Source organism: Catharus ustulatus, chromosome 10 (assembly GCF_009819885.2).
Source record: "Catharus ustulatus isolate bCatUst1 chromosome 10, bCatUst1.pri.v2, whole genome shotgun sequence".
NCBI classification, from domain to species: domain Eukaryota; kingdom Metazoa; phylum Chordata; class Aves; order Passeriformes; family Turdidae; genus Catharus; species Catharus ustulatus.
The window spans coordinates 16740431-16768100 of NC_046230.1; the positions used below are offsets into that span (position 1 = coordinate 16740431).

General features: G+C 55.8%; 3 protein-coding genes across 12 annotated transcripts in view; 1 reads left to right on the forward strand and 2 right to left on the reverse strand.

Annotated features, from left to right (window-relative positions):
- Nucleotides 1–6440: 6440 nt before the first annotated feature.
- On the reverse strand, nt 6441–13133 carry LOC117000791 (flocculation protein FLO11-like). 3 transcript variants are annotated; one of them, XM_033068812.1, is made up of 5 exons: nt 12840–13133; nt 7861–8214; nt 7535–7645; nt 7162–7247; nt 6441–6950 (listed from the first exon to the last, which is right to left on the reverse strand). In XM_033068812.1, the coding sequence occupies exons 1-5, from the start codon at nt 12919–12921 to the stop codon at nt 6876–6878; spliced, it is 708 nt and encodes a 235-aa protein (XP_032924703.1). In that variant the 5' UTR covers nt 12922–13133; the 3' UTR covers nt 6441–6875. The 3 variants fall into 3 exon arrangements, with proteins under 3 accessions (XP_032924703.1, XP_032924701.1, XP_032924702.1); XM_033068810.1 differs by lacking the exon at nt 12840–13133 and adding an exon at nt 10791–11299; XM_033068811.1 differs by lacking the exon at nt 12840–13133 and adding an exon at nt 9362–9931.
- A 110-nt stretch (nt 13134–13243) lies between these two features.
- Nucleotides 13244–19578, forward strand: LOC117000954 (deoxyribodipyrimidine photo-lyase-like). The gene is made up of 10 exons (XM_033069073.2): nt 13244–13338; nt 13502–13754; nt 13936–14081; nt 14221–14403; nt 14565–14723; nt 15047–15245; nt 15335–15487; nt 15737–15858; nt 15959–16118; nt 16261–19578. The coding sequence occupies exons 2-10, from the start codon at nt 13514–13516 to the stop codon at nt 16410–16412; spliced, it is 1515 nt and encodes a 504-aa protein (XP_032924964.1). The 5' UTR covers nt 13244–13338; nt 13502–13513; the 3' UTR covers nt 16413–19578.
- The window catches only part of RUBCN (rubicon autophagy regulator), a 30038-nt gene continuing 19595 nt past the window's right edge, over nt 17228–27670 (reverse strand). For 6 of the 8 annotated variants that reach the window (XM_033069071.1, XM_033069069.1, XM_033069065.1 and 3 more), the window contains 11 exons: nt 27429–27530; nt 26573–26647; nt 24149–24209; nt 23502–23634; nt 23008–23153; nt 22627–22691; nt 21837–22075; nt 21380–21441; nt 21040–21193; nt 20565–20658; nt 17228–19754 (listed from right to left, as the gene is read on the reverse strand). In XM_033069071.1, the coding sequence (XP_032924962.1) occupies nt 19591–19754; nt 20565–20658; nt 21040–21193; nt 21380–21441; nt 21837–22075; nt 22627–22691; nt 23008–23153; nt 23502–23634; nt 24149–24209; nt 26573–26647; nt 27429–27530 (1295 nt within the window). In that variant the 3' untranslated portion in view covers nt 17228–19590. The remainder of the gene's footprint in view (nt 19755–20564; nt 20659–21039; nt 21194–21379; nt 21442–21836; nt 22076–22626; nt 22692–23007; nt 23154–23501; nt 23635–24148; nt 24210–26572; nt 26648–27428; nt 27531–27670) is intronic. The other 2 variants (XM_033069067.1, XM_033069066.1) reach the window with 1 other exon arrangement.

Sequence of the window (27670 nt, forward strand, 5' to 3'; positions counted from 1 at the left end):
ATCTTCCTCAACTGCTGTGGTCAGCCCTTGGCTCAGCAGCTCAGTGACACCAGTGGTTGGCTCTGGCACCCAGGTGACTGCCAGGGGAGAGGTGGTGGCAGTACTGAGGTCTGTGTCTTCTCCTCTGTTTGCAAGGATGTCCTCCTTCACATCCTCAAGGACAGGGGTGGTCCCCAGAGGGGCATCAGAAGTGGCCTCTGGTTCATCCTGCACTGCTGCTGTGGTGGCAGAGAGGTGATGTGTGATGGCGGTGGTGGAAGCAGAGGCTGGATTGGGAGCAGCTGAATGTCCCTCAGTACTCTGAGTCGTGTTAGGAGCCTTGGTCCCATTCACCAAAGCTGGCGCTGCAGAGCCGTATTCACTCGTCACCATCACTGGGTCTGTCTCAGTCCAGGGAGGGAAGGTCTCAGTGTCAGCTGCTGTGATGCTCATCTCTGCAGGGAGGGTAGTACGGGGCCACTCGTCCTCTGCTGTAATGGGGAAAGCTGTGCCCTCAGTAAAGGGCCCATCGGTAGTGATGGGGACAGCAACAACAGCCCCAAGCCCTGCAGAGAAGCACAAAGTGGAGTGTTACCATGGGAGCTGGAGCTCACACCTGCCAGGCTCAGACACCTCTCAGTGAGAATCACAGAGCTCCCACCACTTCTTAAACCCCTTCTGCCTCATCCAACAGCCTTACAAGGCCCTGATTTAAAAGCCAAGGAGCGCAGTCTGGACTGCCTTGGGTACTGCACTGCACAGCACCTCTTGTATCCTCAGCAGCAGCAGCTGAGAGCTGAGATCAGACACAACTCACCACAGAGAGAGACACTGGTGCAAGCAGGGAGGCAAAAGCAGCTGCTGAAACCCAGTCCATGCTGGGAATGGTACTGGGATCCTGGTCACTGGTAGAGCAGGAGCCCAGTAAGTTTTGTTCATAGCCCAGGGGGTGTCTGTGGAGCTCTGCCACTTCAGGGCAACCCTCAGCCCTCTTTCCATCACTGCAGGGACAGCTCTGAGCACAGTCGCTTCTGCAGAGCCTGGGAGGGTTCTGTGTTTTTTCACCTTTTGAGTGTCTGAGGGACATTTAAATCACTTTACCCAAAGCCCTTTGTCAGACAGGAAAGCCAAGGCTTAGGGAAGCCTCCCCTGACTGCAAATGGATTCTGATCTGCTGCACTTAAAGCAGGTTCAATAAAACTCTCCTGGGCTGGGTGCCTGCCTGCTCCTGCCCCCATCCCCTTGCCTCCAGCTGAGTGAAGGCACCTGGGGTTCCCTGCCCAGAAGGGAATATTTGCAAGCTCCCAGGACCAAACCCTTCTTACAGTTCTCTCCTCCTGCTGCCAAAATCCTAACCCACACTCAGGAACTCTGCTGAAAGGAGGAGACACCTGCCCACATCCCAGACACCTCTCCCAGAACCACTGGCACCCATAGGTGACGTTTCACACGGTCTTATTTTTAGGACAGGGACGCAGAACGACCAAGCTGCCGCCGTTGGCTCCGTGAGGAGCCGGGTGGATCTGCTGACGCTTGGCTTTAGGGAGCTTCAATTAGGGGAGGCGAAGGGCACCCGATGGCAAGATCCAGCAGGGCTTTGCCGCAGCCTGACAGCTCCAGCCTGTTCCCAATCCTGGTGCTCCAGTTCGTCAGGTTCCCCCTGACAGGCAGCCAGATCTCCCTGCAGCAGAGGTGCCTCCAACCTCACCGCTGGCTCAGCCCCTTAGCTCCCAGATAGCTTGTGCAGGGTCATTACTGAATATCAGCTCCTGTGCCAGGACAGTCCCCGAGGGGTCCATCCTCTGCTAGACCCACATTCCCTTTCCTGGCAGGCTCCTTCAGTGTCATCTTCCCTGGCTGGAAAAGGCTCTTTTTACCAGCCCCCTCAGCCAAAAGAGCTCAGCAGCTTCCATCCCCATCACGGGGAAAACAAAGTACATCAGTCAAGTCACCCCAGTTTAGTTTGGCCGACTCACCCCAGTAAATCCCTGTTTTATCTTAATTCTTCAGTGTGGAGCAGGAAACACCATCTATCCCACACACCCATTCATGGGAAGTTTGTGCAAGAGGGGCCCCAGCATGGAGCACCAGCATTTGCTCTTTTCTGGGATGTGGGAGGGATGGGAGCATCCCTGAGTCCTGCTCTGCCAGCTGGCTTCCCTTGGCTCCTTTGCTGGAGGGGTACACAGCTGCCTGCAGGCTTCCGGGCTGGGCTCTCATCTCTCCCATGGCTCCACGCCTGCAACCAGCCCCTCGGGGTGATGCCTGCCCTGCAAAATGCTTTTCCAGCTCTTTGGCTGCAATGCCTTGCAAGGACTGGTCGTAAGAGGAGTTTCCAGTACAGCCAGGAGTGAAAAGCATCTCACAGTGTACCTGCTGCACGCTGACAGGGCTCGGGTAGCACATGGGCTAGCAGAAAAATAGAGGACATACCGTGCAGAATCCATGCGCAGCATCCCAGGAAGGTGGAGAGCGTCCATCCCCTGGTCCCCATGCCTCAGGCCTCCACACAGGCAGAGCACTAGGTAGCTCAAAGGGAGGAGAGAGCAGCAAGGAGCAGCTCCCTCCGTCCCTCCCTGTCTGCCTCTCCTGCAGAGCTGGAGTCCCACAGGTGCTCGTGCTCCTGCTCCCTCCTATTTATAGGGATGGCAGAAGGAGGCAGGTTGCCGACGTCCTCTCCCGCCCCCGGTCCCTTCCCTCCAATGTCCCTGTCACCCTTCCCTTCCGGTCGAGCCCTCCCCTTGCCAAGGGCTGGATGCCCTGTTCAGCTGGGGCATGGGCTGGGGTGTACCCAAAGCCCACCCTGCAGGAACCCACATCCCCCAGGACCCGAGCTCAGCCTGGTGCAGCTCCCTGGGCTGCCAGCACCAGGAGGTGAAGCTGAGCCCCAGAGCAATGTGTGGCACTGCCAACAGTGGCATGGCAGTCACCCCACAGACCCTGCTCCACATGCAGGGCATGGGGCCACAGAGCAGTGTGTGCTGGTGACAGGGCAATGCCAGCTGGTGTCACCGTGCCTGTGAGGATGCCATGGACACTAAAATCATCACTTGAGCCATGTCTCAACCCAAGGCAGGACACAACTGCCCACTTGGCTCCCCGGGAGCAGGGGCAGGTTATGAAGCAGGGAGTAGCGTGGCTGGGGTCAGGCCCTGGGTGAGCTCCACTGTGCTCAGCTGTGACTAGAAGCACTGGGGATCCTTCTTCAGAGCCCAGAACAGTGGAGTTTGAAACCTGCACTTCAGTCTGGACACAGCAGTGCTGGGGTGCTGGATGGGGGTAAAGGGTCCAGGGAAGCTTCTCTGCAAAGTTGCACCAGCATCCCCAGAGGATGGAGCAGGAAAAGGAACAGACCCCCTTCTTTACTGTGGGGATCCCCTGAGTCATTTCACCCCTGTGTCTCACCCCCCTCTTCCTCCTGGAGCAGCAATTCCTGCACACCCCCTTGAAAACTGCTGCCAGCTCCCCCGTGAACAGCATTATGCAAACTCCCACCACTAAATGGTTTTGTAGTCAATTAAACACTTCTTAACCAGAAATGCCCTCAGGCAGCTCCTGCAAAGTGTTATGAGGGGTGTTAGGCAGTACACAGTGTCCCACTGGAGCTGGGCAGGCAGCACATCAAGTGACACCCCGAGCCACCACTGGGCAGTGTGGATGGGGAAATGCCAGGGGAGGCCAAGTCACGGCTGATCAAACCCCATCCTGTAAAACCCACGCACTGCCCCCGGCACTGGAACAGGGCACAGGCGATAAACCAGGGAGCGTCACTCACCTGGAACTAAACACCTGCCCACCAAAAATGCCACTGTAGGTGTAAAGCTTGAGGGAACAGTGTGTTGGGGTCTTGCAACCAGCACTGCACATCATGGGGTGGCTGACCCATCAGTGACCACCCGAGCAGTGACCACACCACAGCCAATGGAGGATTTGAGAGATGTAAACCTGCCATGGGAGAGTGGTTCCTGCCCGTGCTGACGATGCTGTATCACCTTGGAAAGCAACCCCAACAGGGAATAATACATGCTGATGTTGGAGAGTGTTGCTTCAGATGATGTTTGAGGTGCAAAATGTGGTGGGAACCACAGAGATTGTGGCAAGCATGCTGCTCAGCGTAAAGGAAAACAACTCACCTGAAGCAAGGTGCTGGTCCCAGACTGTCTGCAAGCTCCTGTCTGTGCTCCACAGAGGCCAGCACTGTCTGGACACCTTTGTGCTGCAACTCCTGCCCAGGCTGTCCCCCAGAAATGCCCATCTCCCAATGGAGTCACAGGGCTGACAAACCAAACTCATCCCTCTGCTCAGGCATGGGCACACCCTCCCAAGAAAGCCCAGAGCCACCAAAGGACACCTCATCTTGAGGACAGTACCTTGTTACCACTCTGGGAAGGGGCTTTTTATTGATCTTTTTGCTATGTCTGAAACCAAGGTCCTGGCAAAGTGCTGGTTCCTGTAAAAGTCATTAATCTGCTGTTACCAAAGACCAAAGCATCATGTGGGCACTGGAGCCCTTCAGGAGCCTGTAGCCAGGGGGCAGTTCTGGGAATCCCAGCACCCAGGGGCTCTGCACCATCCAGCATGGCAGAGCATGGCCCAGCACAGTGCCTTATCAGCTTTCCTGGAATTAATGGGCTGGTTGTTCCAGTCCTGTGGAAAACACAGCATCTCCTACTGGCTCCCCTCCAGCCTCCTGGCAAGGGCATTTGGAGGGGGCTCAGGGGTGGCAATGGGGGAAATCAGGTTATCCATCAACCCCACAGGTTCTGGATGACTTGGCATGCTGGGTGTGTTGCAACATCCTCCTGCCAAAGAGTGGGAGCTGGGCTACAGCTATCAGCAGGGCTAAAGGGAAAGGGGACACTGGAAGGGACACCTGAGTCACAAGGGACTTGAGACACGCCCCACGATGCTGCCAGGTCCTCCAAAGGTGACAATCATGTTGGGCACAAGATTTGTTCCTTTGGACAATGCTGAGAGACTGGAGTGTATTACAGCAGAGAGAACTCTTTTGCAGGCTGGGAAAGCAGCAGGACTTGGATCCAGCCTCCCAAGCCCCTCTGGTCAGTGGTCTATGGCAGGCAAGCAGCCATGAGGTGAAGGTGGCACCTCAAGGACAGCAGGCACAGAGAGTATGGGCAGTGCCAGGGCTTGGCAGAGCTCTGTGCCACCACTGCCTGGCAGTGACACCACTCCCAGGGGAGCCACAACCTCTCACTGTGCCCCTCTTCTCCCTCCCAGGTTGGTGGCACAGGGGGCTGGAGCATCTCCTCCCACCATAGCCCCCCAACCACGGTAACAGTGGAAGGCAGCTGTGCCAGCAGAGAACAGTGAGTACCCTGGTCACCTTTTCATCCCAGCATTTCAGGACCTTTTCCTCCCTTTGTGACGCAGTTTGGCTCCATTATCCCGGCCTTGGCACCCGGCCATGTCCCGGGGTCTGAAGTTATGGATTCAACAGCCGGAGAAAACAGCCCAGTGGGATGCGGCGTGGGAGGACTCCTGGCCCAGTTCCAAGGCGTAGGCAGACCACAAGGATTTCTTTCCCAGCACCCCATCAGGCAGCTAGCACAGGGACCCTTTCCAACAGTCTTTGCCCTGCTCCCCAGCTCCTTGCCCAGCTGCTAAGGGACCTCTCTCAGTCTCAACGGGTCCAAAAAGCCCACAAAACCCAGGCAGCATCCTAAAGACCAAAGGGGCCACCCTGGAATGCAAGGGGTGCCCCAAATGGGAGCACCCTGACAAGCTGCCTGGGCACAGCCTCCAGCCCCAGCCCAGCCTCTCCCAGGCCCTGTGAACTGGCAGGCAGCTGGGTGATCCCACGGTGTCTCTCCCCATCCTGTCCAGCTGCTGGCTCCTTCCCAGCCAGCTGACAATCCAGGCAGCCTGAGAGAAGTCCCCAGGTTAGGAATCCCACAGGCCCACACACCCTCTCCCAGCCCTCCCTGTGCTGGGGTAGTGAGAAGTAGGGATCAGCCAAAAACAACCCCTGACACGCAACAAGGCTATTTTGCTAATTATTTCAGTTTTCAATCTCCAGGTGAGGTGGCTTACTTAGGCTAATAATTGCTTCAGTTGGATTTTATCTGGTTAATTAATCAGTTAATAAATGACTTTGCTGCAGGGGGACAGACATTACAGCCTTCTCCTTAGTTGGGGACTGGAAAAAATAGGAAAGGAGAGTAGCCCGTGGGATTTCCACAGCCCCACAGTGCACAGTGCTGCCCCTGCAGCTGTGGGGTGTCATGGGGCAGAGAGCTCCAAAGCAGAGACCACCAGGCTGTTGAGCCATCCTTGGGAATGTCTGCAGCAGCCCCTGGTGGGAGGGGACAGCCCTGAGCCCGTCTCTCCACACAAAGCTTTTGGGACTCAGTTTTCCTCACCGCTACCTCCAATAGATGGCAAAGCTGAAAACTGGGAAAGACAACTTGGAAAATAAAGAAGTCATCACTTCAACACAGAAAACATGGAATTTCTATTTACTGCCCAGCATGGGTGTTCTTCTCTGTCAGCAATATCACAGGTGAGCCTTGGGCACAGCAGTACTGGGGGCTTCAGGTCTCCTTCCCCTCATTCCTCTGTCCCCAGAGTGGCTTTGATGGCTGAGCCAGCTCAGTCCCAGGTGTAAAATCCCAGTCCCGTGGGGTTCCCTTCTCCCAGCCCCCCAGCAGAGCTGGAGGGGTTCCCACCACAGGAACCAGGTCTGGAGCAGGGTGGTGGGAGGGCTCAGGCTCTTCAGACAGGCTGTGGGAAGGGGCAGGAGGGGACTGGGGGTACAGAGTGAAAGACAGGAAGCCCCAGGTTCAAGAGGAGCTGTGTGGGATTCCCCAGGGGCCTGCACCACCACGGAGTGAGGAGCTGGGAGCAGGTGGCTTGGCAGTCCAGGCGAGGGGCAGTGGTCAAGTTCTCCTCTTCCCTCGCCACGCCAGTGACAGGCCAGCACACGGGAATGCTGTTTGCAGGTTCTCACGGAGCTGGGGGGAAAGAACAGCCATCAAAGTGTGCCAGAGGAGTTTCCTACTCCCTATCCCCACATAGGAAGGGCTGATCCAGGACTATGGCAGCCAAAGGAGGGTCTCCCCTTTGTCTCTCTGGATGACACTCAGTGCAAGATGCAGCCATTCCCCTCCCTGGGTGAACCACAGCTGGCAGATGCAGAGTGGGATCCCCTCCCACACACCTCACCTTGGACAACACCAGCTCCTGCACCGTGGTGTTCCCCAGGTCCAGAGGGGTGCTTAGCCGCAGTGACAGAAAGAGGTGAGATGAACCTAAGGATTAAATACAGGACTCTGATTATTGTCCTTGAACCCTGGGCTGTGCCAAGGACCTGGGGGTCTCTCTCCAGGGTTGCTGGCACAGACATGGAACACACTACAGTCATGGACACACTACATTGTCAGGACAAGCCTCTCACTGTACAGCAAACCACATGTACCCCAGAACATCAGCACCTCCACACTGAGAGCACAGCAAGAGGAGCAGGGCTCCAGGACCCCCTGCACTGGCCCCAAGCACTGATGCTGGGGGTGTTGATGTCCAGGAGCACTGCACTTACTGGTGTTGGACGAGCCAGAGGGGCAGGTTGTCGGCAGCTCTGTAGACGTGCTGAGGGTAGTAGCCTCTGAGGTCTGGGCTGAGCTGGTGGCAGGGGAAGAGGGCTCAGTGTCTGGGCAAAGGAATGTTAGGTTAGTGCTGTCTGCAGAGGTACAGGATGCTCCTGCAGCTGGGGGCAGGCCTAAGTGAAGCTGCCTATGTGAAGCCACCCAAGTACATGGAATTCCTACAGGGATTTGTCATCCTGACCATGTCCCTGCATTCCAGGTGCCCCCCAGCTGAACCCACCCATGGCTGCACCGGGGGTCCCAGATACTGTCAGGGTACCTGGAGTTGACTCCACAGTTGAGGGGAATATGTCAGGGGTGGTCCCATCTGGGTCGGTTGAAGAAGTGCTCATGGGGTCTGATGTGTTGATAACAGAGCTGTCTGTGGCTGCCAGGCTTGTCATGGACTCAGCTGAAGAGGAGGGAGGAGGCACACTGGGAGGTGAGGTGTTGCCAGTCTCTTCGGATGTGCTGGACTCCTCTAGGGTGGAGGATTCTGTTTCAGGGCTGGAGGAAAGGAGGGTGGCTGTGGTCTTGGAGTCAGTGGTAGGCAGCAGTGTTGAGCTCTCCATAGGTGTTGAGGAAGTAGGGAGAGGTGGAGACACAGTTGCTGTCACACCCATGACAGTGGTCTCTGCAAAGAATTGGGACAATGAGATGCACAAGGGTTGGTGGTGAAAGGCTGAGTCCATGGCCATGCTGGGGATGGCGCAGCATCACCACCGCAGTGAGCGCCTCGAGGAACTCAGAGCTGCACATCAGCCATGGAGCACTGGGAGTGGGAGCTCCCTGTCCTGCATGGATCAAACACAGACCTCTCCAATGAGTATCAGCCAGGCAGACCACATAAATCCCCAGCCTGACAAAGCAGGAACAAGCCATGGCCATTGCTGGTTTCAGGGCAGAAACTCCTCTAGGCGCCAGTCCTAAGACCCATTCCACCATCTTCACCCATCCCTGGAGGAAGTCAGACAAACCCGTCTGACAGGAAGAGCCAAGCAGGAACTGGTGACCGTGAGATGGTCTGGAAATGCAGCAGCAGCAGTTTAAACAAACCCTCTGTGCTCAGATAGTCAGGAACTGATAGCGGTGGGTGTAAATAATGGCAACGGGGGAAGCAGCCCCACAAAGGAACAAATCCCAGCTTGCAGCTCAGGATGAGCCTCAGAGACGTGCTGTGACCCACAAAAGCTCTAGGGGGGAGGGGGTGGGACACTGGAGGGCTGTCCTCTCTTCCACTATGGACTGTGCCAGAGCAGTGTGCTGTCCCCAGAAAAGCCCAGGGATCTGTAACCCTCTCCAAATGATAGGTGGGACAGCCTGGACCTTTGTCAAGGGGTGTCTGTGAGGTGGTGGCTTTGGGATACCAGAGTGGATTCCCCAGTGATCCCAGCACAAATCCAGTGAGTCTGGGGCTCTGCTCACATGAGGATGGGAAACCAAACCGCAAGCTGCCATCCACCTGCTTTTAGCCAAGCCAGCCAGAAACTTCCAAAGCCCTTGGCAGCCGTGCCCTCCCTGCACACAGCAGTTGGTTAAATAAAAATACATAGAAGGGCAAAGGTCTGACCCCAGCCCTTGCCAGGTGAGCACAGAAGGGCCTCATCCTCACAAAAGGAGAAGCAGCAAGTCCACCTCTGCTTCCCATTTAAGAAGTGGGAAACAGCCCTACAGCTTTCCACCCCCCTGCACTGTGCAGGTGCCACCCCTCCACCCTGGGCACTGATGCTCCCTCTCCCCACCCACCCTGTGGAGAGCACGGCATCCCGCTCAGCCCTTACCCAGAGCCAGGTGCAGCACGGAGAGGCAGGTGAGGCTCAGCAGCAGCAGCAGCAGCAGGGGCCAGGGCAGGAGCAGGGACAGTGCTCCTCTCTGCCCAGCCATGTTCAAGGGAGTGGGAGCTGACAAACCCCCACAGGCACCACTCTGAGTGCTCCCCACAGCCCCAGCACTGGGGTTTCCAGGTCTCCTTCACCCAGCAGAGGAAGAGCATCCAGCTGGGTCCTTTTACCTTCCAGGTGCTGGCAGCAAGGCAGTGGGTTCCACCTGACACGGACACTCTCGAGGACTGGCGCAATGCCCAGCAAACATCAACTGCAAGGCTGGACCCAGAACAGCCACAAAAAGTGCGTAGGGCAGGCCACCAAGGCCACCACTACCACAGACCTGGCTCCTGTGGCTTTCCTCTCCCTGCTGTGGGGAGGATGACAACGCAAAAAAGCCCAGGGGTGAGCCAGGCTGCCTGGAACCCCGCACCTCACCACAGGGGTGATGTTTGGTGGTGGCTCCCAGCACCAACGCCCTCAGGAGACAACAGCCAGCTCTGTCTGAGCGCGAGGAACTGGCCAAGAGAGCAGACGGCGCTCACAGGAAGGGCGTGCTCCAGGCTGAGGGTTTGTCCCCTGGGCTGTCAGTACAGGCATCACTTCCCCGTGTCACAGCCCAAGTGTACTGCTCACAGCTGGGGCTGCTTCCTTCTTCTCAGGGTCAGGGACAGGGGCACTCAGAGGCGCCTGCAGGCCCTGGGCCAGCTATTGGTGTTCTGCAGGCAGGCAAGCATGCTGGAGGATTGTCAGGGCATAGCCACCCTGCTGCTGAACAGCTACATGGGGGCACTGCACACACTGCACAGGCACACAGAGGCCATCAGCACTCTGATGAGGTGCTCTCACACCGTAAGCATTGGGCCAGGATGCAGGTACCCTGAGAATACAGGATACTCTGCTGGGGTACAGGGACACCAGGAACACGTGCATGGCCAGGGGTACTGGGACAGGGTAGAGTCTCCCTGTCCTGGTTGAGGTGCACAGAGTGGGCTGTCACCAGGGTACATCTGCAGTCCCAGGATAAAGGCTCCTGCAACAGCCAAGAGGATACAGCCACACTGACAGGACACAGGTGCCCAGTAAGCAGCACTGCCAGGGGACAGACGCCAGAGGGACTGATGGGGTACAGTGACATTCCTTGGGGTACAGGGTACACAGATCCTCCAGGGGGTGTGTACATACAGGCTCAGTGCTGGGGGCACAGCCACATAGCAGTACTGTCACAGCACAGGTCCCCAGCCTGGCACCCACCCACTGCCTGCAGAGCCTGAAGACCAGGTGGCCCTGGGGGAAGAAGCCAAGCGCCTGGCTAAGCGAGATGGGAGGTCCTGCAGAGAATTACCACCCTGATCCTGCCCTCTGGGTGCCCTGTAGCTGCGCTCACCTGCAGTGTCACTGGGGATCTCTGGTTCTCTTGGGGTGGAGGTACCAGGAGTGGTCCTAGACGTGGTCCCAACTGGCTGGCTGGAGACAGGGATGCTCCCAGGGAGCTTTGTGGTGGTAGCAAGGGAGGCCATGGTGTCTGATGGGGTCAACAAGGGCCCATCTGAAGTGCCTGTCACTCCTGGGGTGGTGGAAGAAGAGGTGGTGCTGGTCCCTGGGGATGTGCTGCCAAGCAGTGTGGTCATAGCTGGCCCTTGGTGAGTGCTGGTGCCAAGTGTGGTGCCCACCCCAGTGGAGGAGAGAAGAGTAGAGGTGGGGGGAGGAAGCATACTCATTTCAACTCCAAATGAGCTGACAGCCAGGGTGGTGCTGGCCCCCGCAGATGAGAAAGTGGGAGTCTTGTCACAGTCAGATGTCATGGCCATGGAGGTTGGAGTGGGTGTGGTGATAGTGGGTCCCAGCCCTGCTGGGGTAGTGCTGGTAGTGAGTCCCAGTTGTGCTGGGGTAGTGCTGGTGATAGCGGGTCCCAGTTGTGCTGGGGTGGTGCTGGTGGTACTGGGTCCCAGCTGTGCTGGGGTGGTGCTGGTGGTGGGTCCCAGCCCTGCTGGGGTGGTGCTGGTGGTACTGGGTCCCAGCTGTGCTGGGGTGGTGCTGGTGGTGGTGGGTCCCAGCTGTGCTGGGGTGGTGCTAGTGGTGGGTCCCAGTTGTGCTGGGGTGGTGCTGGTGGTGGTGGGTCCCAGCCCAGGCGACACACGAGTGCTGTGAGCTGTGCTGCCCCTTGCCTGTGGCATGGTGATGTTGGAGGCTGCCAGGCTGCTCTGCTGAGCTGTAGAAGCATTGGGTGTGAAGGTATCCATTGGCATCTCTGGACGAGAGAAAGGGAAGGTGGCTGCAGTGCTTGAGCTGGTGTTGGGCAGCAGTGCCACGGTCTCTGTGGGTGTCAAGGAGGTTGGGAGAGTCAGGGATACAGTCATATCTTGGACAGTGTTCCCTGCAAAGATGTGGGAAACAGCACACAAGGGCTGGCAGTGAAAGCCAGCACGGCTGTGCTGGGCATGGTGCAATATTGCTACTGCTATGAACTGCCCGAGTTTTGCATCAGTCATGGATCATCAGGAGTGGGGATTCCCTGTCCTACATGGATCAAGCACGTGGATTCCCTGAATAGCACATGACAATCATAAATCCCCAGCCTGACAAAGCAGGAACAAGCCATGGCCATCGCTGGTTTCAGGGCAGAAACTCCTCTAGGCGCCAGTCCTAAGACCCATTCCACCATCTTCACCCATCCCTGGAGGAAGTCAGACAAACCCGTCTGACAGGAAGAGCCAAGCAGGAACTGGTGACCGTGAGATGGTCTGGAAATGCAGCAGCAGCAGTTTAAACAAACCCTCTGTGCTCAGATAGTCAGGAACTGATAGCGGTGGGTGTAAATAATGGTAACGGGGGAAGCAGCCCCACAAAGGAACAAATCCCAGCTTGCAGCTCAGGGCAAGTCCATGAGAGACCTTTTGCAACCCACAAAAGCTCTGGGAGGGGGTTGAGGCGGTGCAGCAGGAGAAGACCTACAGCTGCAGTTAAGGCTCTCGGGAGGTACAAGCTTGAGGCTTATTCCCAGTGCTCCATTCAAAACTGCTCTTACTTCACATCAGATGCAAATGTTGGGATGGCATTTGAAGTTTTCCAGGCCTAGTACATCCCATTGCCATCTGGGTAGGGCCATTTGGTGCCACTGGGAAGGCTGTAGCAAAGGCAATGAGCCCAGCAAGGACCAAGGCTCAGCAAGGGGGTCCAGCTAGGCCTAAGGTCTTCTCTCCCCAGATGGAGACCCACATCAGAGGGAAAATAAATAGAGCTTGTTGCTTGTGTTCTATAAAACACTGCCCTGTTTGTTCACTAGGACAGAGCTGAGATGCTGGAGAGCAAACAGCACCTGAAGTGTTTCAGCTCTGTGGGTGAAGTCACCCCAGGGCCACCCACCACCCTGGAGAACGATGCCCCTCACTCACCCCCAGCCCATGGATAGCTCCCCATACCGCTCAGCCCTTACCCAGTGGGAGATGCAGCACAGCAAGGCTCAGCAGCAGCAGGGGCAGCCCTCCCGTGCCCCGAGTCATGTCCAAAGCCAGCATCCCAACGCCTTGCAAGGTGGGGGACCTGAGGACTCAGGGCGTGGGGAAGGTGCCAGCAGGAAGCTAAGCTGCCGAGTGATGGCCGAAGGTAGCTGGAGTTGCTTCCTTGTTCCCGGGCGCAGGGAGGGGAGGCACCAGCGAACACTGCCACCACTGCCGGGGCAGGTGCAGCGCCTTGGGCGCGCCGGGGACATCGCGGCAGCACCTGCGGCCGCGTGCGGGGGGCGGGGCCGGGGCCGGAGCCACGCCCATCGGACACCTCCACGCCCCTGTGCGCGGACACGCCCCTGGGCACGGCCACGCCCCTGGGCACGCCCTTCGCACACGCCCACGGCTTGTGTAACACTCGGGGGCCGCGTGGCTGCCAGGCAGGGACCGAGATTGGGACCGGCATCGGCATCAGGATCGGGCCTCCAGGTATCAAGACCAGGAGTGGATCGGGCCGCGGACCGTAGCACCGGTATTTCCCGGTTCCCGAGGACCAGGCTGGGCAGGGGACCAGCATCCCCCGGGATGGGGGCGGGCCGGGCCCGGGATGCGCCGGGAAGCGCGGGAGCTCAGGCCTGTTTTGCTCTCGCAGCGGCTCCGGGCCATGCTGAGGATGCGGCGGGGACGCGGGAAGCGAAGCGCCGAGGTCACGGAGGTGCCGCCCGTGTCTCGCAGGAGGACGGAGGAGGAGGAGGCGATACAGAACGCCCGTCGGAGGGCGGCCCCGTCCGTTCGAGAGTTCAAGTACAACAAAAAGCGGGTTCGCCTTGTCTCGCAGGGCTCGGACCTGAAGGATGATGCTCGGTGCATCCTTTACTGGATGTGCCGGGATCAGCGAGTGCAAGGTGCGAACCGGCTGGTGGAAGGGGCTCCCATGGGTGGGGAAAGCGCTGGTCCCCTCCTACAGTAACTTTGGTGCTGGCCCCACTCTGCTGGGGTGTCTGGGGGGAAACTTCCTGCTAAACCCCATCCCCATCCTGTCAGTGAAGCACCCTCCTGACGCTGCCCTGTGTACTTTCCCCTCAGATAACTGGGCTTTCCTCTACGCCCAGCGCCTGGCCCTCAAACAGGAGCTGCCTCTGCACGTCTGCTTCTGCTTGGTGCCCAAATTTCTGGAAGCCACCATCCGCCACTACAGGTTCATGCTGAAGGGCCTGCAGGAGGTAGCGGAGGTACAGCCAGGGATGTCCTTGAGGGGTGGGACAGGGCTCCTGGGGAAGCGGGGAGGCAGATCCATCCCTTCAGCAGATGATGTTGAGTGGGGTTTGCAGAGCCATGAACTGTCCCACAGCCATTTCCCTGTCACTGCAGGAGTGTGCAGAGCTGAACATCTCCTTCCACTTGCTGCTGGGCTATGCCAAGGATGTGCTGCCCACGTTTGTGGCAGAGCACGGCGTGGGTGGGCTGGTGACAGACTTCAGTCCCCTCCGCCTCCCCCGGCAGTGGGTAGAGGACGTCAGGGCGCGGTTGCCGGAGGATGTGCCATTTGCACAGGTGGGTGCCAGCACTCTGGGAATGGAAAACTGCCTGGTGAGATGTGGGACAAACTTGTCTCTTATGTCTTATGCACTGGCGTGACTTCAGCAGAGAGCATGCATGTCATGTTGTCAGGATTGTTTGCTTCTCACACCCTTCTCCGCGGTTTTGCTTCCCAGGTTGATGCCCACAACATCGTGCCCTGTTGGGTTGCCTCCCCCAAGCAGGAGTACAGTGCCAGGACCATCCGGGGCAAGATCCACGCTCAGCTCCCCGAGTTCCTCACCGAGTTTCCTCCTGTTGTTCGTCACCCACATCCGCCCTCCTGCCCAGCACAGGTACCAGCATAAAACACTCCAAACCCATTCATGGGCATGTCTCAGAGTGTTTCATGGATCCTTTGTGATCCTGGGAGGGGCTGACAGGGAATGAGGACAGGGAGTGCCTGAGGTCACACACAGATGGTGTGGAGATGAGGATGCCCTGGGGAAAGGGAGGTTCCCACCTCATTCATTCAGTTCCCACACCTATGCCATGCAGAGGGCTAGTTGAGAAGAGAAGGCTGGCATGGACTGGACTAGGGTGGCTGGGAACATAACACTCAGGGCAGCCCTGGCTGAAAAGGTTCTGCAGATACACTCACTGCTTGGTCGCCACCCAGCCCATTGCTTGGGAGGCCTGTTATTCCAGCTTGCAGGTGGACCACACCGTGAAGGAGGTGGAGTGGGCAACCCCTGGCACAGCTGCAGGGATGGCTGTGCTGAAGTCCTTCATTGCAGAGAGGCTGAAATCCTTCAGCACCCACAGGAATGATCCCAACAAGGCGGCTCTCAGCAACCTATCTCCATGGCTTCACTTCGGTGAGTATCCCAGGCTTCCCACTCTGCAGCAGGACTGACTATTGTGGCTTGGACTGGCAACCTGACTTGCTCCTTCCCCGTGTCCCCAGGCCAGGTTTCCACCCAAAGAGCCATCCTGGAGGTGCAGAAACACCGGCGCAATTACAAGGACTCAGTGGATGCATTCGTGGAGGAGGCTGTGGTGCGGAGGGAGCTGGCTGAAAACTTCTGCTACTACAATGAGAACTACGACAGCGTGCAGGGTAACATCCTGCATCATGTGGGCCGTGCTGGGTACCCAACTGGTCACTCCAGCTTGGCAGTCCCAGTTCTGCTAGGAGAAGGGCTGTGGGGGCATTAATGTCCCATCATTTGGTCTCTTCTGGAGGTAGGACAGAAGCTGGCAAGTGCCCTTTTCAAGACTGGTGCCTCCAGGGCGCAGTGCCCTCAGTAGCCCGTTCTCAGGACCCTGCAGAACAGGATGGTCAGTGTTGCCCCTCCCTTGCTCACAGGTGCCTATGACTGGGCGCAAACCACCCTGAAGCTCCACGCCAAAGACAAGAGGCCTTATCTGTACAGCCTGCAGGAGCTGGAGCAGGGGACCACGCATGACCCGCTCTGGAATGCTGCCCAGGTACTGCTCTACATCTTCCCCACTAAATACTGAGCTTTTTTCCAAGGCACAGAGGTGACCTGCCATGGACTGACCCTTGTGGCTGTCTCCATCCCTGCAGCTGCAGATGGTCCAGGAGGGCAAGATGCACGGCTTCCTGCGGATGTACTGGGCCAAGAAGATCCTGGAGTGGACACGCTCCCCTGAGGAGGCCCTGCAGTTTGCCATCTACCTCAATGACCGCTACGAGCTGGATGGGAGGGACCCCAATGGATACGTGGGTAAGCTGCAGGATGGGGCCACAGGATGGGATGTGATGGCCAAGGCTGCAGTGGGGGCTCTGCAGGCACCCCCATCCCACTTGCTCTCTGTGTGCCTCTGAGCAGCGGGGAGAGCTGACACTTCTGTCCCTGTGCCTGGCAGGCTGCCTGTGGTCCATCTGTGGCATTCACGACCAGGGCTGGGCGGAGCGGCCCATCTTTGGGAAGATTCGCTACATGAACTACGCCGGCTGCAAGCGCAAGTTTGATGTGGACCAGTTTGAGCGTCGCTACACTCCCACACACTCCCAGTGATCCTCTGTGCTGGGGCAGATGTGCCTTTGCCAAGCTGCGGCTTGCAGGGATCACCCAGGGCAGGGATCACCCTGGGATATCGAAGGGCTCCCTGTAGCAAACTCCTGGGTTTTGCAGGTCTTTGCCATCACCCACTGCTCGAGTTGGCACACTGGGGCAGCTGCTGGAGCCCTTCTGCTGCCACAGGTTTGCTGGAGCTGTCAGAGCCCATCCTCAGCATGCCTGTGCCTGCCAGAAACCTTTTCTACAACCACTGTCCTCAGGAGTATCCCAGGTCACCATTGCTGCTGGTAAGTGCAGCTGAGATTTGAGCTGAGCTGGCTGCTTCTAGGGAAAAGCCCCCATGAAGAGGCTCTTCATGGAGCCAGTGCTGGGCTGTCAGATGTATTTTTTAACAGTTGTTTTAAAGTTTACATTTTCTATCACCTTTGTTGATGGTGTTTATGGGATGCACAACACTGCTGTGCAGGGAGAGCTGAATGGCATGGAATGGGAATGCAAGCACAGACAGGGCAGCCAGGGCCAGCAGAAAAGGCAGGCTCTTGAAGGCGCAGGCATTACAGAGAGCTCCTCACTCAGTGGCTTGTATTGCCTGCCGTGAGGCCAGTGAGCAGTTTGCAGGGGGAGGCCACAAACCAGATTAATCAGTTAGGGGGTAGTGACAGCAACCTCCTCCCAGTGACTGCATCACCAGCTGCACAAGCTGTCCCTTCCATTGCTCCTTGCCATCAGCAGCAGGCCCTGCCTGCCCCATCACCTCAAGGTACCATACAAACCATTACCCCACCTTAAACAATGTCATAACACAACCAGACTCCTTATTAACTTAGTTTATTGAGGACGGCATTTTAATTGCTGTGCAATTACAATCCCATTGTGAGGGCTCCAGTTGATGGCCAGGGCAGCCCCCAGCTCTCCCTCCCAAAGAGCCCCCTGTCTTGGCCAGTTCCAGTGTTAGTTGTAGTGGTCAGTGCTGGGCAGCAGTGTCAGTGCTGGGCACAATTTTGCCCTGGAGACCTGTGCCAGGTTTGTGAGTCCTGCTGCTTCCACACACAGTCCATGGCGGAGGGTGGAAACCATAACTAAGCCAGAATTCCTTCCCTCTTCTCAAAAAGAACTCAGTGCTTCTAGAAAGGGATCTGAGCAGCCTGTCAGCTGTTGTCCCATGACATTAAAGTGCTTCAAACAAAATAGGGTGGTGGATGGAGGTGTGCTGCTGAGGCAACTCCGGGATGCTGCTGAGGCAACTCCAGGGAAGGGGGTCCTAAGTCCTGCAGCAGCAGGAGGGCTTGGCTTGGGCTTGGGGACAGGCAAGACCAAGTCAGACCAGCATCTGGCAGCCCCAGAGATGGCAGAGATGGAGTCAGCAGAAGAGCAGCTGCACTGCTGGGGAAAACGAGCAGAAGCAAGACACAAGGCAGCAAAAACTCCAGGGGAGCAAGTGGGGAGCTGAACCCTGCTTTCAGGACTTCATCAGGATGCTGCAGGCAGGGCAGAGATGCTGCTGTGCAGCTGCCCAGCCCTCAGCAGCAAGGTTTGCAGCCACCTCTCCTGGTCCCAGCCCCTTCCCCTCTCCCCAGCCCTGCCAGCCCCACAGGGAGGGCCCATGAGGTCACATCCCAGCCTCAAATCAGGGCTAAAAGAGCCACTGCCCCTTAAGGCCTCCTGCCAGTGCATTTCTCCCTGGTCCCTCAACACCCTCCTTGCACGTACACAGGCCACACCATCCTTCCTAACACCCCACATCCCACCTGTGCTGAGGTGCTGCTGGATATGTCATGGCTAAAGCATCCCCCTACACTGCAGAGGCACCTCCTCAACTTGTCCCACTGGCTCTGACCCTGACCCTGCAGAGCTGTCACTTGTGGCAGGTGGCTCTGCATCAGTGAGGAACCAGTCCTTGGCAGCACCTCAGTGCCAAACTCCTCTCCCTCAGGTATCCCCATTGCAAGCAGGCTGCCTGACCATCCCACCACAGCACAGCTGGGAAGCTCCAAGGCTTGCCTGGCTCAGGGACCCTTCCTCCCCTAAGGGAAGCAGGAGATCCTGCTAGAGAGGGAACCAGCTCCATCCAGGGGTGAGGAGCAGGACAGCCCTGGAGATTTTAGACTGGTGAGTCCCAAGCAGATCCCATGCCCCCTAAGCAGGCATTTCAAGCAGCACCTCCATGAGGGGGAACACACAGTTAAAAATACAAACAACCACATTAAAAAAATAAACCAAGTCCAGCAGATTAAAAAAAAACAAAAACCAACAACCTAAAACAATAAACCAAGACAGAGGCTTGAGGATGCAGCTGGAAGGATGAGCCTCCACCTGCATCCCAACAGGTCTCAGGCAGAGGCAGCTCCACACAAGGCAGGTCCTGGTGCCAACAGTGAGGTCCCATGTCATCCTTAAAGAAGGACAGATTGGCAGCACGAGGAGGAAGTAGGGTCAGAAGCTTCACCATATCCCATGGAAGCAGATTTCCATGGAGCCATGGGGATCTGCCTGCCAAAAGTCCATCACCACATCCACTTGTGCAGCTGCTCCAGGGGCAATATCCCTCTGCAGCACAGGGAAATCTGGCACATTCATCACTGCCACCTCCTCCGCTGACTCTGGAGTGACTGCTCTCCAGCAGTGTCCCACAGCACATTTGAGAAAGGGAGCTGTTAAATACACAACCAACCCCAAACCCCACCCTCCCTCCATGCACACAACCCCCAGCAGCAAAATGGAGGATCAGAGGACTGAGACTCGATTCCCTCCTCCAAGGAGCAGATGTGACCAGAGTTTCCAAGTATACAGCTGATGAGCAGGAAGCGCTGACCCTTCAGGGGACCCTGCTTGGCTTGGAGCAGGGCACAGGGATGGACAGCACAACTCTGCTGGGTCCAGCATGAACAACTGCTCAGAAAAGGTCCCTGTTCTGCCTGCAGGATAGGCAGGAGAAGCTGCCTCCCTTCAAGCAAAGGCATCAGGGAGTGGGAGTGGTACTTGGAGCAGATCCACATGGTGGAATATGCTCCTTTCCCCGCCCAGCACTATTGCATGAGGAAGAAGAGATCCCTTCAAGACAGTGCTGCAGGCCTCCCAACAGTCCTCCTCATCCCCAGTCCACCTGGCTCAGTCTCTGGTGATGAAGGCCATGCACATAAATAAACCCATGATCTGCTCCTTGGCTGCAACGTGCTCATGTGGCTGCCACTGCCTCTGGCTGCTCCAGCTTGTCCTCGTAGTCCGAGATGTAGGACTCCATGCTCTGCTTGTCCATCAGCTCTCTCCGGGCTTGAAGACGCTCGCAGCGGGGACAGGGGGCGGATTTGAAGCAGGATTTGTGGTAGCAGGCTTTGCAGTCTGTGAGGGAAAGCATGGCTGAGTGCTGGTACAGGCTGCCTGACACTCCACACCCCAGGTCCCTACACTAGCTCATGAAGCTTTGTAAGCACACGAGGGAGGATTTCTGCTCTGCACAAGGTCCCTCCCCAAGCTGATACTCCAAGGAAACAGTGACTTTGCCCCAAGTTTTCTCTGGCACTGCATCTGCCAAACCAAGATTTGCATGTTATGGATAACATGCTTGGATAACATGGATATCATGGATAACATGTTATCAGGAGCCATTTTTTGCCTGTTCAGAGGCTGGTCCCAAGAGGTAGGGCTAAGGTCTACTCAGCCATTTATATTGGGCATTATCGAGGATGTCTCCTGAAGGAGTCTAGGGATTTCTTAGCAGGCAGGAAGGGTACAGAGATAAAGCCTTCAGGCTCTGTCTGCTCTTCAAGGTCATCTCCAGCCATCCAAGTAGGGGCAGGGGAGCTGTGTGCAGGCTGCAGCCTGTCCTGTAACCACAGCAGGAAGGAAGCCAGGGCTCCCAGACGCAGATACGCGCTCGCTGCAGTGACAGCCCAACCACTCAGAGCTGCCAGGGTAGGCAGCACAGAGCATGGTCAGGAGGAGACTTACACACTTTACCATGCCAGCAAACACTGTCACAATGATCTGCTGCTGTTGTAACATGCTGCAGACACAGGCCATGCACAGGGGCACTCTGGTCTGGCTGGCTATGGCTCTGTACCTCTTGCTAGCACAAATGCCACTCAAACTGGAAGCAGACCTTGGTGGCCCCAGGGTCTGCCCCCACCCTGGTTTTCCCCACTATCTCACCTTCACATGTCCTGCACTTGTTGAGCTCAAAGGGGAAGATGATGTCATCCTCATTCTGGCAGAACTCACAGATGAAGCCTTTGGCTTGGCACAGCTGGAAGGAGAAAAGATGAGAAAAAAGCAGCTAAGTACTCATCTTGCTGGCAAGTAGGGCAGGAGGTAGAGTAGAGCAGGACAGCAGGCCACAGTGTCCTGCTCTAACCATGTGGGACGGCCCTTCCCCAGCATGGAGCACAGGAAGGCTGAATCAAACTATGTCAGGGCAGGGGAGAGCCAAAGTGGGGTAGCAAATATCCCATTTGTGCTGGGTAGGAGCTGTGTGAAGCAGGCAGGAACAGTTAGCATTGAATCAGTTAATTTGGTGGCTGCCCTGCACACCAAAGCCTCCCCATCACTCATCTTTGCAGCAAAGCTTGCTCCCAAGGCTGCTTCCAAGGGTCTAGAGCCATGCAGGAGGCAGGAGAGGAGGCCTTACCATGCACTTGTCAATGTGCAGGCTGCCTGCCTTCAGGAGCTCTGTCAGGCGAGGTGTCAGGTCCCCTTTCTTGATGGCACTGAAGTCACTCAGCGAGTAGAGGTGCAAATCCTCAGTCAAGTGGCCAGGCACTGTGTCAAAGGAATCCAGGAGGCTGCCAGGACAGAGAAACCACAACTCAGAGCAAAGTGACTCCACAAAGACCCCTCCCTTCACTCCTTATGCTTTCTCTCCCCCTCCAGCCCCCTCTCTGCCCAGAGCTCAATGCACAAGCTGCACAGATTCCCAGTGCCAATTGCCAGGGGACAGAACCAGGACAGCAAAACAGCCCAGGACTCACTCTTTAGCTAGCCGGCACGTCTTGAACATGTTCTTCATGTGGAAAAGCTGGATTCGCAGCAGCTGGAGAGGAAGGGGGGACAAAGAATCAGTAAACAGAGCACAGTCCTCAGCCAAGCAGGTCTGCCCCATTCCCTGTGCTATTGAAATAACTGCTGCTACTCAGCTGCTGCTCTCCTGTTTCCAAAGTGTTTACATCACACAGGGGAAGGCGAGCACAACCATCATGTGCTCCAGGAGATAAACTGAAGCCTAGCTGGATACCAGGCAGAATTCCTTTTGACATTCCTATGCTACTGAAGAAATCAGAAGAGGTGAATGGAAAGACACAGTGGTGAGGTTTTAAGCCTTCAAAACTGAACTATCTGCTTTTCCCCAGCTCCCCTGAAATACATTTTACAGTTGGCAGCCATCCACCTCACCCAAACTCCACTCAGGAAGCATGAAAAGGGTCTTACCCGCACTTGGTTGAGAGCCTTCACTTTCTGGTACAGGCCAGGATTGATAGCTTGCACATTGAAGAGTGGGTCACTCCAGATCTTGCTCAGCAGGTCTTTGGAGAAGTTGCTCACATAGTACTTGCTGAAGTCCCACTTGCGCAGGATGCGGCTGGGGATGACGGTCTGGGCGTTCTCGTGGCAGCACTGGCAGAAATACTTGCCCAGGTACTCGCAGTACCGCAGCCGCTTGATGTAATCTGGCAAACCCAACCCAGGCAGACAGGCAGGGTCAGCCCAGGCACTGCCTCTGCTGCACTCCAAACACTGCTCAGCATTCCCAACAAGCAAGGAACACTGCCTTGCTGGCATCTCCTGCAGCCCAGAGTGCTCAACACTGGGGTCTGCAAGCACCCTCTGACTGCAAAAGCCTTTGGGACCAACAGTCCACTCTGGTGCAGCCACAGCTACCTACATATTATTCAGGGAAGAACTCTGCAGCTGCAGAACCTGCTGGGAGCTTGAGGACCTAATAGAAGACTTTGCCTTACAGGAGTCAACATCTGCAATGCCCTCTAAAGGACAGGCTGGCTGCTCTTTGCCTCCACCAACTCCGTGACCTCCTAGAAGAGGAGGCTCCTCTGTGGATGGTGCACAAAAATGAGTAGGCAGAGCCTGCAAAGGCAGCATAGCACTGCTTCAGGGACCTTGTGCTGAGCTCTACCACCACCCATTCACTCAGCATCTTCCCACTTGTTTTTAGGTTCTTCCCCAGCACTCTCCAGCTACAGGTCATGCTCCCAGCACTCACCAGGATCAGTCCGGATGCCACAGCCTGCACACCGGTAATTCTGCTTGGCCACAGCCACCTTCCTCCTGCCCAGAGACAGAAGACAACACGCATGACCCAGCCCTGATGGTACCTGCCACCAGAAGATGGGTACCAGCACAGGCCTGGGGTTTATGTGGACAACACATCCAAGGGAAAAAGCCCCACTGTGTCCTGGGTCACACCAAAGGCACTAACCCCGGGCACTGGCTCCATCTCACCATCTCACAGTGGTGACCACTGTGAATTTATCAGCCTGAGAGCAGGGAAACCCCAGCAAGCAGAGGATAAGCAACCTTGGTGTTGATGAAAAAGGATGGAAAGGGCAGGTCCCCTGAGAGCCCCCAGCCACAGGGTCCTTACGTTAGGGCTGAGTGAACATTGAAGATGATCTGCGGTCGCGGCGGGGCCCACTCCAGGTTTCCACGCACCCGAATCCTCAGTTTGTAGATGTCAGCGTGCTCTCCATCGTCAGGAGAAATAGGCAGAGAGTCAGGGATGGGCAGGAGCTGGGAGAGGCAGGCAAGAGGGTCAGATCCCTATCTTGTACTGCAAAGGCAGTGCACCTAGCTGGACTGACAGAAAGCTGCAACTGCAGCCCTCCAAAAACTGCCAGGCACCAAGTCACCTCTCCAGCTGAATCAGGGGCTGAAGAAGGGCTGTCCCCAGGGATCTGAACGCTGCTGCAGGAGGCTACAGTGGCACAATCCTGCTTGGCTGCATCCATCTCCAAAGCCCAGACAAACCCCCTCCTCAAGCTCCACAAAGGGAGCACTGGGACAAGCAAAGCCCCCTCAGCAGTGCCCTGAAGCCAGGGAAGATCAAATGCAATCAATGACAGGAATTCATAGCCTTACCTTCTGTGGGGCATCATGCTCAGGGACCAGCCACTCCAATTCAGAGGCAGCTGGGAGCTGCATGCCCTCAAACTGCTTCAACAAGCCCATGGCCACTGCCTCTGCCGAGTTTGAATTGAGGAAGGAGTGGGATCTAGACAGCAAAGGAATTGTTAGTACTGGATCTCACAGCTATGCCCTCCTTGCAGCCCCATGCCAGTCCCAGCCCAAGTCAAAGATCCTCCCTTCAACTCTGGTACCTTAATTCTGCACTGCTACACAAGCTTAAAATTAGTAATGTGATTGATTCTGTCTTTGCAGCTGTTCCCAAGCAAAGCTGGCTAATGGCACCACAACAACTGCTCAGAAGAGCGAGCAAAACTTAACTCACTTGGCAAAACCTCTGCCTGTTTGCAGGGGAAGCTGCAAAGTGACAGGAGTGCCTGCATAAGTCAGAAACAACTGCTCCCCCAGTATGAACCTACCAAGCAGCTGCCAACCATGAACACAGCTTTGTATTTCACCACACAAAGCAAAGGGGTCCCCACACAGGGAGGGAGGGATATCTACTCCAGTGCAAAACAGAAACTGATGCACATGGAAGAGCAGAGTTAGGTAGGAAAGAGAATGTGGTACCAAGATGTGTCACCATAAGGTTGAAGACGTACATGGAGTCCGAGGAGAGAAAGGACTTTCTGCTGGAGTCTGGGTTCCTCTTGATGTCTGCATCTGAATCACAAACAGACAAGGTGGAACAGATGGGACAGGGCAGAGGCTTACACTAATTTCAAACCAAAGCTTCAAGGTAAAACTCATCAAGCTGTTCAAAAGCAAGTGAACTACAGCATCAACTTCTACCAGTGGCACTGAGCAGCAAGGAGGGGTGCAGTGTAATCGGTTGGCTGTCAGAACTACAAGGGAAAGGCATGGTGGGATGCTGTGAAAAGCCAGCCTGAAGTTTGGGGGAGACAAGTAGCTGCTGGTACGGGTTACACACCAAGTCCTAGCAGTAACATGGCCTGAAATAGAACACACACAGGAACTTGGAGAGCAGGACTGTAGGGTTAGCAAGAAAGTTTAGTAGCTTCTCTACACACAGTATGGATGGATGGGATTAGCAATGGGATGCAGAGCCCTTCTCTCTACTTGACTGTACCCTCTAAGATCAGACATTGGCCATGCCACAGCTTGTCAGTGACTGCACAGCCAGGGCTGCCAGCCTGTGCCCAGCACTCCCCAGACACATCAGCACCCCTGCAGAGAAAGAGCCAGCAGCCATGAGGCCAGCCCTCTGCAGAGGTCACAGACTCATCTCCTGAGGAGGGAGAGGTCCAAGACAAGGTGCAAGACACTGCAGTTCTGCTCCCTCTACACCCCTCCATCAGCTCCCAAAGGACTGCCCTGCAGCTCAGGTACCAGGGAGTACCAGTGGTACCTTCACCACTCATCCTTCGTTCACTCCAGCAGGTTAAACCCTAACAGGGAATCCATCTTAACAGTAGAAGACCTCTATGTAAGGACACTTCCAGTTGTACAACAGACAGAAGCAGAAACCTGCTTCATGGCAGATCAGGCTCCCAGAAAACGGAAGAAGGCATGCAAGGGTGAAGTACTACAGATCAGAACAGAAGAGTGGCCAAAGCCACAACCTTCATCCCAGTAGATCTGCCCTAGCAATAAAGGGAGCAAGTCCTGCAAATTTACAGACTCACACTACTGAATTCAGCCTGGATATTTGACCTTCATTGTTTGACATCCATTGCTAAACAGGAACAGGAAAGCATCCTAATGTTAAGGAATCCACATATTTATGTCATGCAAACTGAATTCCAGCTGCAGAAAACAGGAAATTCAGGCAAACAGCCTCACAACCTTGTAGGGCACCAGTCAGACAACACACCTGCCATGCTGTGGTGCCTTCTGCACAGAGTAGAAGGCCCTGCATGGTCCCAAACTACGATGAACACGAGCAAACAGAGGCACACACAGCACAGAGTGGGCCAGGTGCTATGGAGAAGTAGAGCCAGCACACTCAGGCATTGACATGGTCTCAGAGATGGCAGAGGGAGCCACATCTGACCCTAGGCTTCCACAGGAGCCAACACAGGGATCCTGATATTGCTCACTTCCCAACATTAACTGCAAACACTCCTCAAATCCTCATTAGCTACCCAGAATGCCTCTGCTGCCAATGCTATCAACTGGGATAGTTCCCAGGAACTTTGTGAGCAGACCCCAAATCTAAGGGCATCACCCCATGTACCAGCTTCAGCCAGGATCACAGAATGGTCTGTGAATACAACAGGGCTGACAGAAAAGATCTGAGCACCAGCAAACCCAGCAGGAACAACATGCTGGTGCTGAACACCTGACAGAAGAGATCAGCAGCAGCCCAGCAGGCTGTTCCCTTGCTAAAGCAAACAGGGAGCACATGAAGGTTATTAAAACATGGCCAGCAGACCAGAAGACCTCGTACTGCTGTAAACAATAAAAACACTAAGCTGCATGTGATCCCAGTGATTAGGACTTTCAGCATGAACAAACTGCCTGTGCCGTCTGATCTCATTACTTCTCCCTCCAGAACTTCTTTCTAGAAGGATTCCACTCCAAGTCAAGTCTGAGCAGAACAGGAAGGCTGTGCTTCAGATCAAAGCTATGGCAGGCCAGCTCTGCCAAGTTAAGCAGGATAATGCTCTCCAAGGCACTTAGGATGGAGACCTGGTCCCACATCAAAGAGGACTCTGCTCTCATCCAGCTCAGTCTCAGCCTTCAACATCTACAGAGCTTCACTGTCCTGTGGAGTCCTACCCTGGAAAATACAAGTCTTCACCACAGCAGGCACTTTTGATATATCCAAAACACTGCATGACAAAATACTCTGGGGGATGGAGCCCACAGAAGAACTCCTCCTCTGCATCCTCTCTACTCAGTCCTGCCACATCAGCTTGCCACAGCTTTTCTAGCTGACATCTGGATGATACCAGAACTAATTCCCAGTTCTGAAGGCGGGCAGATTTTGAAGAAGTGTGCCCGTGCACACACACACACACCTTGCACACACGCGCGCGTGCCCAGGGAGCACTGCAGGGTACCTGAGAACAAGGAAGCCATTGACACTGAGAGGCCGTTCTTGGACATTTGAATCAGGTTAGATCCATCGTTACCATCTGTATGACACGGTGATGACAAAACAGTTCACTTCAGTGCTTCAGCCAGGCCAGAGAGAAAGGGCATAAAACAAGAGCAGCACTCACACGAGGAGAGCCCAGAACTGAATTCACACACTCCTCCATGGGCTACAAAACTGAGCCCAAAACCTCACCCTCATGGACTGAAAGGAGAGGTTGCTGTCAATAGTCAGGAGACAAGAAGTTTAAAGCTGAAGACTGGACAACCCCATCTTCGTTTTAAAGTAAGAGAGATGGAGGTACTGCTGAGAAGTGTCATCCACTTCAGAGCATGAACAAGGCTCTGAAGGAAACAAATACCCAGTGACTTGGGCTGGTCTCCTGTGGGTGACAAGCTCAGCCACCCAAGCTGCCAGGAGCAGAGACTACAGGTATTGCAGGTTGGGATGTGACCAATACCCACCATCCAAGAAGTCAGTGGTCAGAGCTATGGCTCCTTCTGCCTGGGGAGAAGAGAGGTCAGCAGCTCTCCCACCTCTCTAGTTGTGACAGCAGCTATATGTACCAGGCACAGAATGGAAACCACCTACCAGCCAGAGGCACAGAATGTTACAGGGTTATAGAAGATTTAGAAGTAAAGTCATGCCACCACATGAGGGAAACTGATTGCCCTGCTCTATACTCAGAATTCAGCCATTTGTTTGGGAAAAGCCATCCTGAAGGCCAGAGGGACAGGGTCTTCTTCAGCAGGACTGACCCCAACACAACCACACCAGGAAGTGTTTCTATGAAAGAGGCCATCACAGCCATTCCCTCCTACCTCGAATTTCATACTCTTCCACATCCTCCGCAGAGCCAGAGTCAGAGAGCCGCATGGAGCCGTGGGAGCTGAACTGGGACCCACTGTCTGTTGCCATGAGACCTGGGAGAAAGGCATCACAGCCAGGTCATCAGTGGACCCTTGCTCTGAAGGGTCACTGACAGCTATCGGAGTTGGGGATAGCCAGGTACAGCCAGGGAAGGGAGGAATGGAGCTCGAGGATGGAAAACTACGGGTTCAAA

Coding starts and splice junctions, on each gene's coding strand:
- LOC117000791 (XM_033068810.1), bottom strand. CDS start 11,214: ATGGCCATGACATCTGACTGTGACAAGACTCCCACTTTCTCATCTGCG. Junction 7,646..7,860: donor AACTGTGGAGTCAACTCCAG/GTACCCTGACAG, acceptor TCCTTTGCCCAG/ACACTGAGCCCTCTTCCCCT. Junction 6,951..7,161: donor AGGAGCTGGTGTTGTCCAAG/GTGAGGTGTGTG, acceptor CTTTCCCCCCAG/CTCCGTGAGAACCTGCAAAC.
- LOC117000954 (XM_033069073.2), top strand. CDS start 13,514: ATGCTGAGGATGCGGCGGGGACGCGGGAAGCGAAGCGCCGAGGTCACG. Junction 14,724..15,046: donor CGCCCTCCTGCCCAGCACAG/GTACCAGCATAA, acceptor GTCGCCACCCAG/CCCATTGCTTGGGAGGCCTG. Junction 16,119..16,260: donor GGACCCCAATGGATACGTGG/GTAAGCTGCAGG, acceptor TGTGCCTGGCAG/GCTGCCTGTGGTCCATCTGT.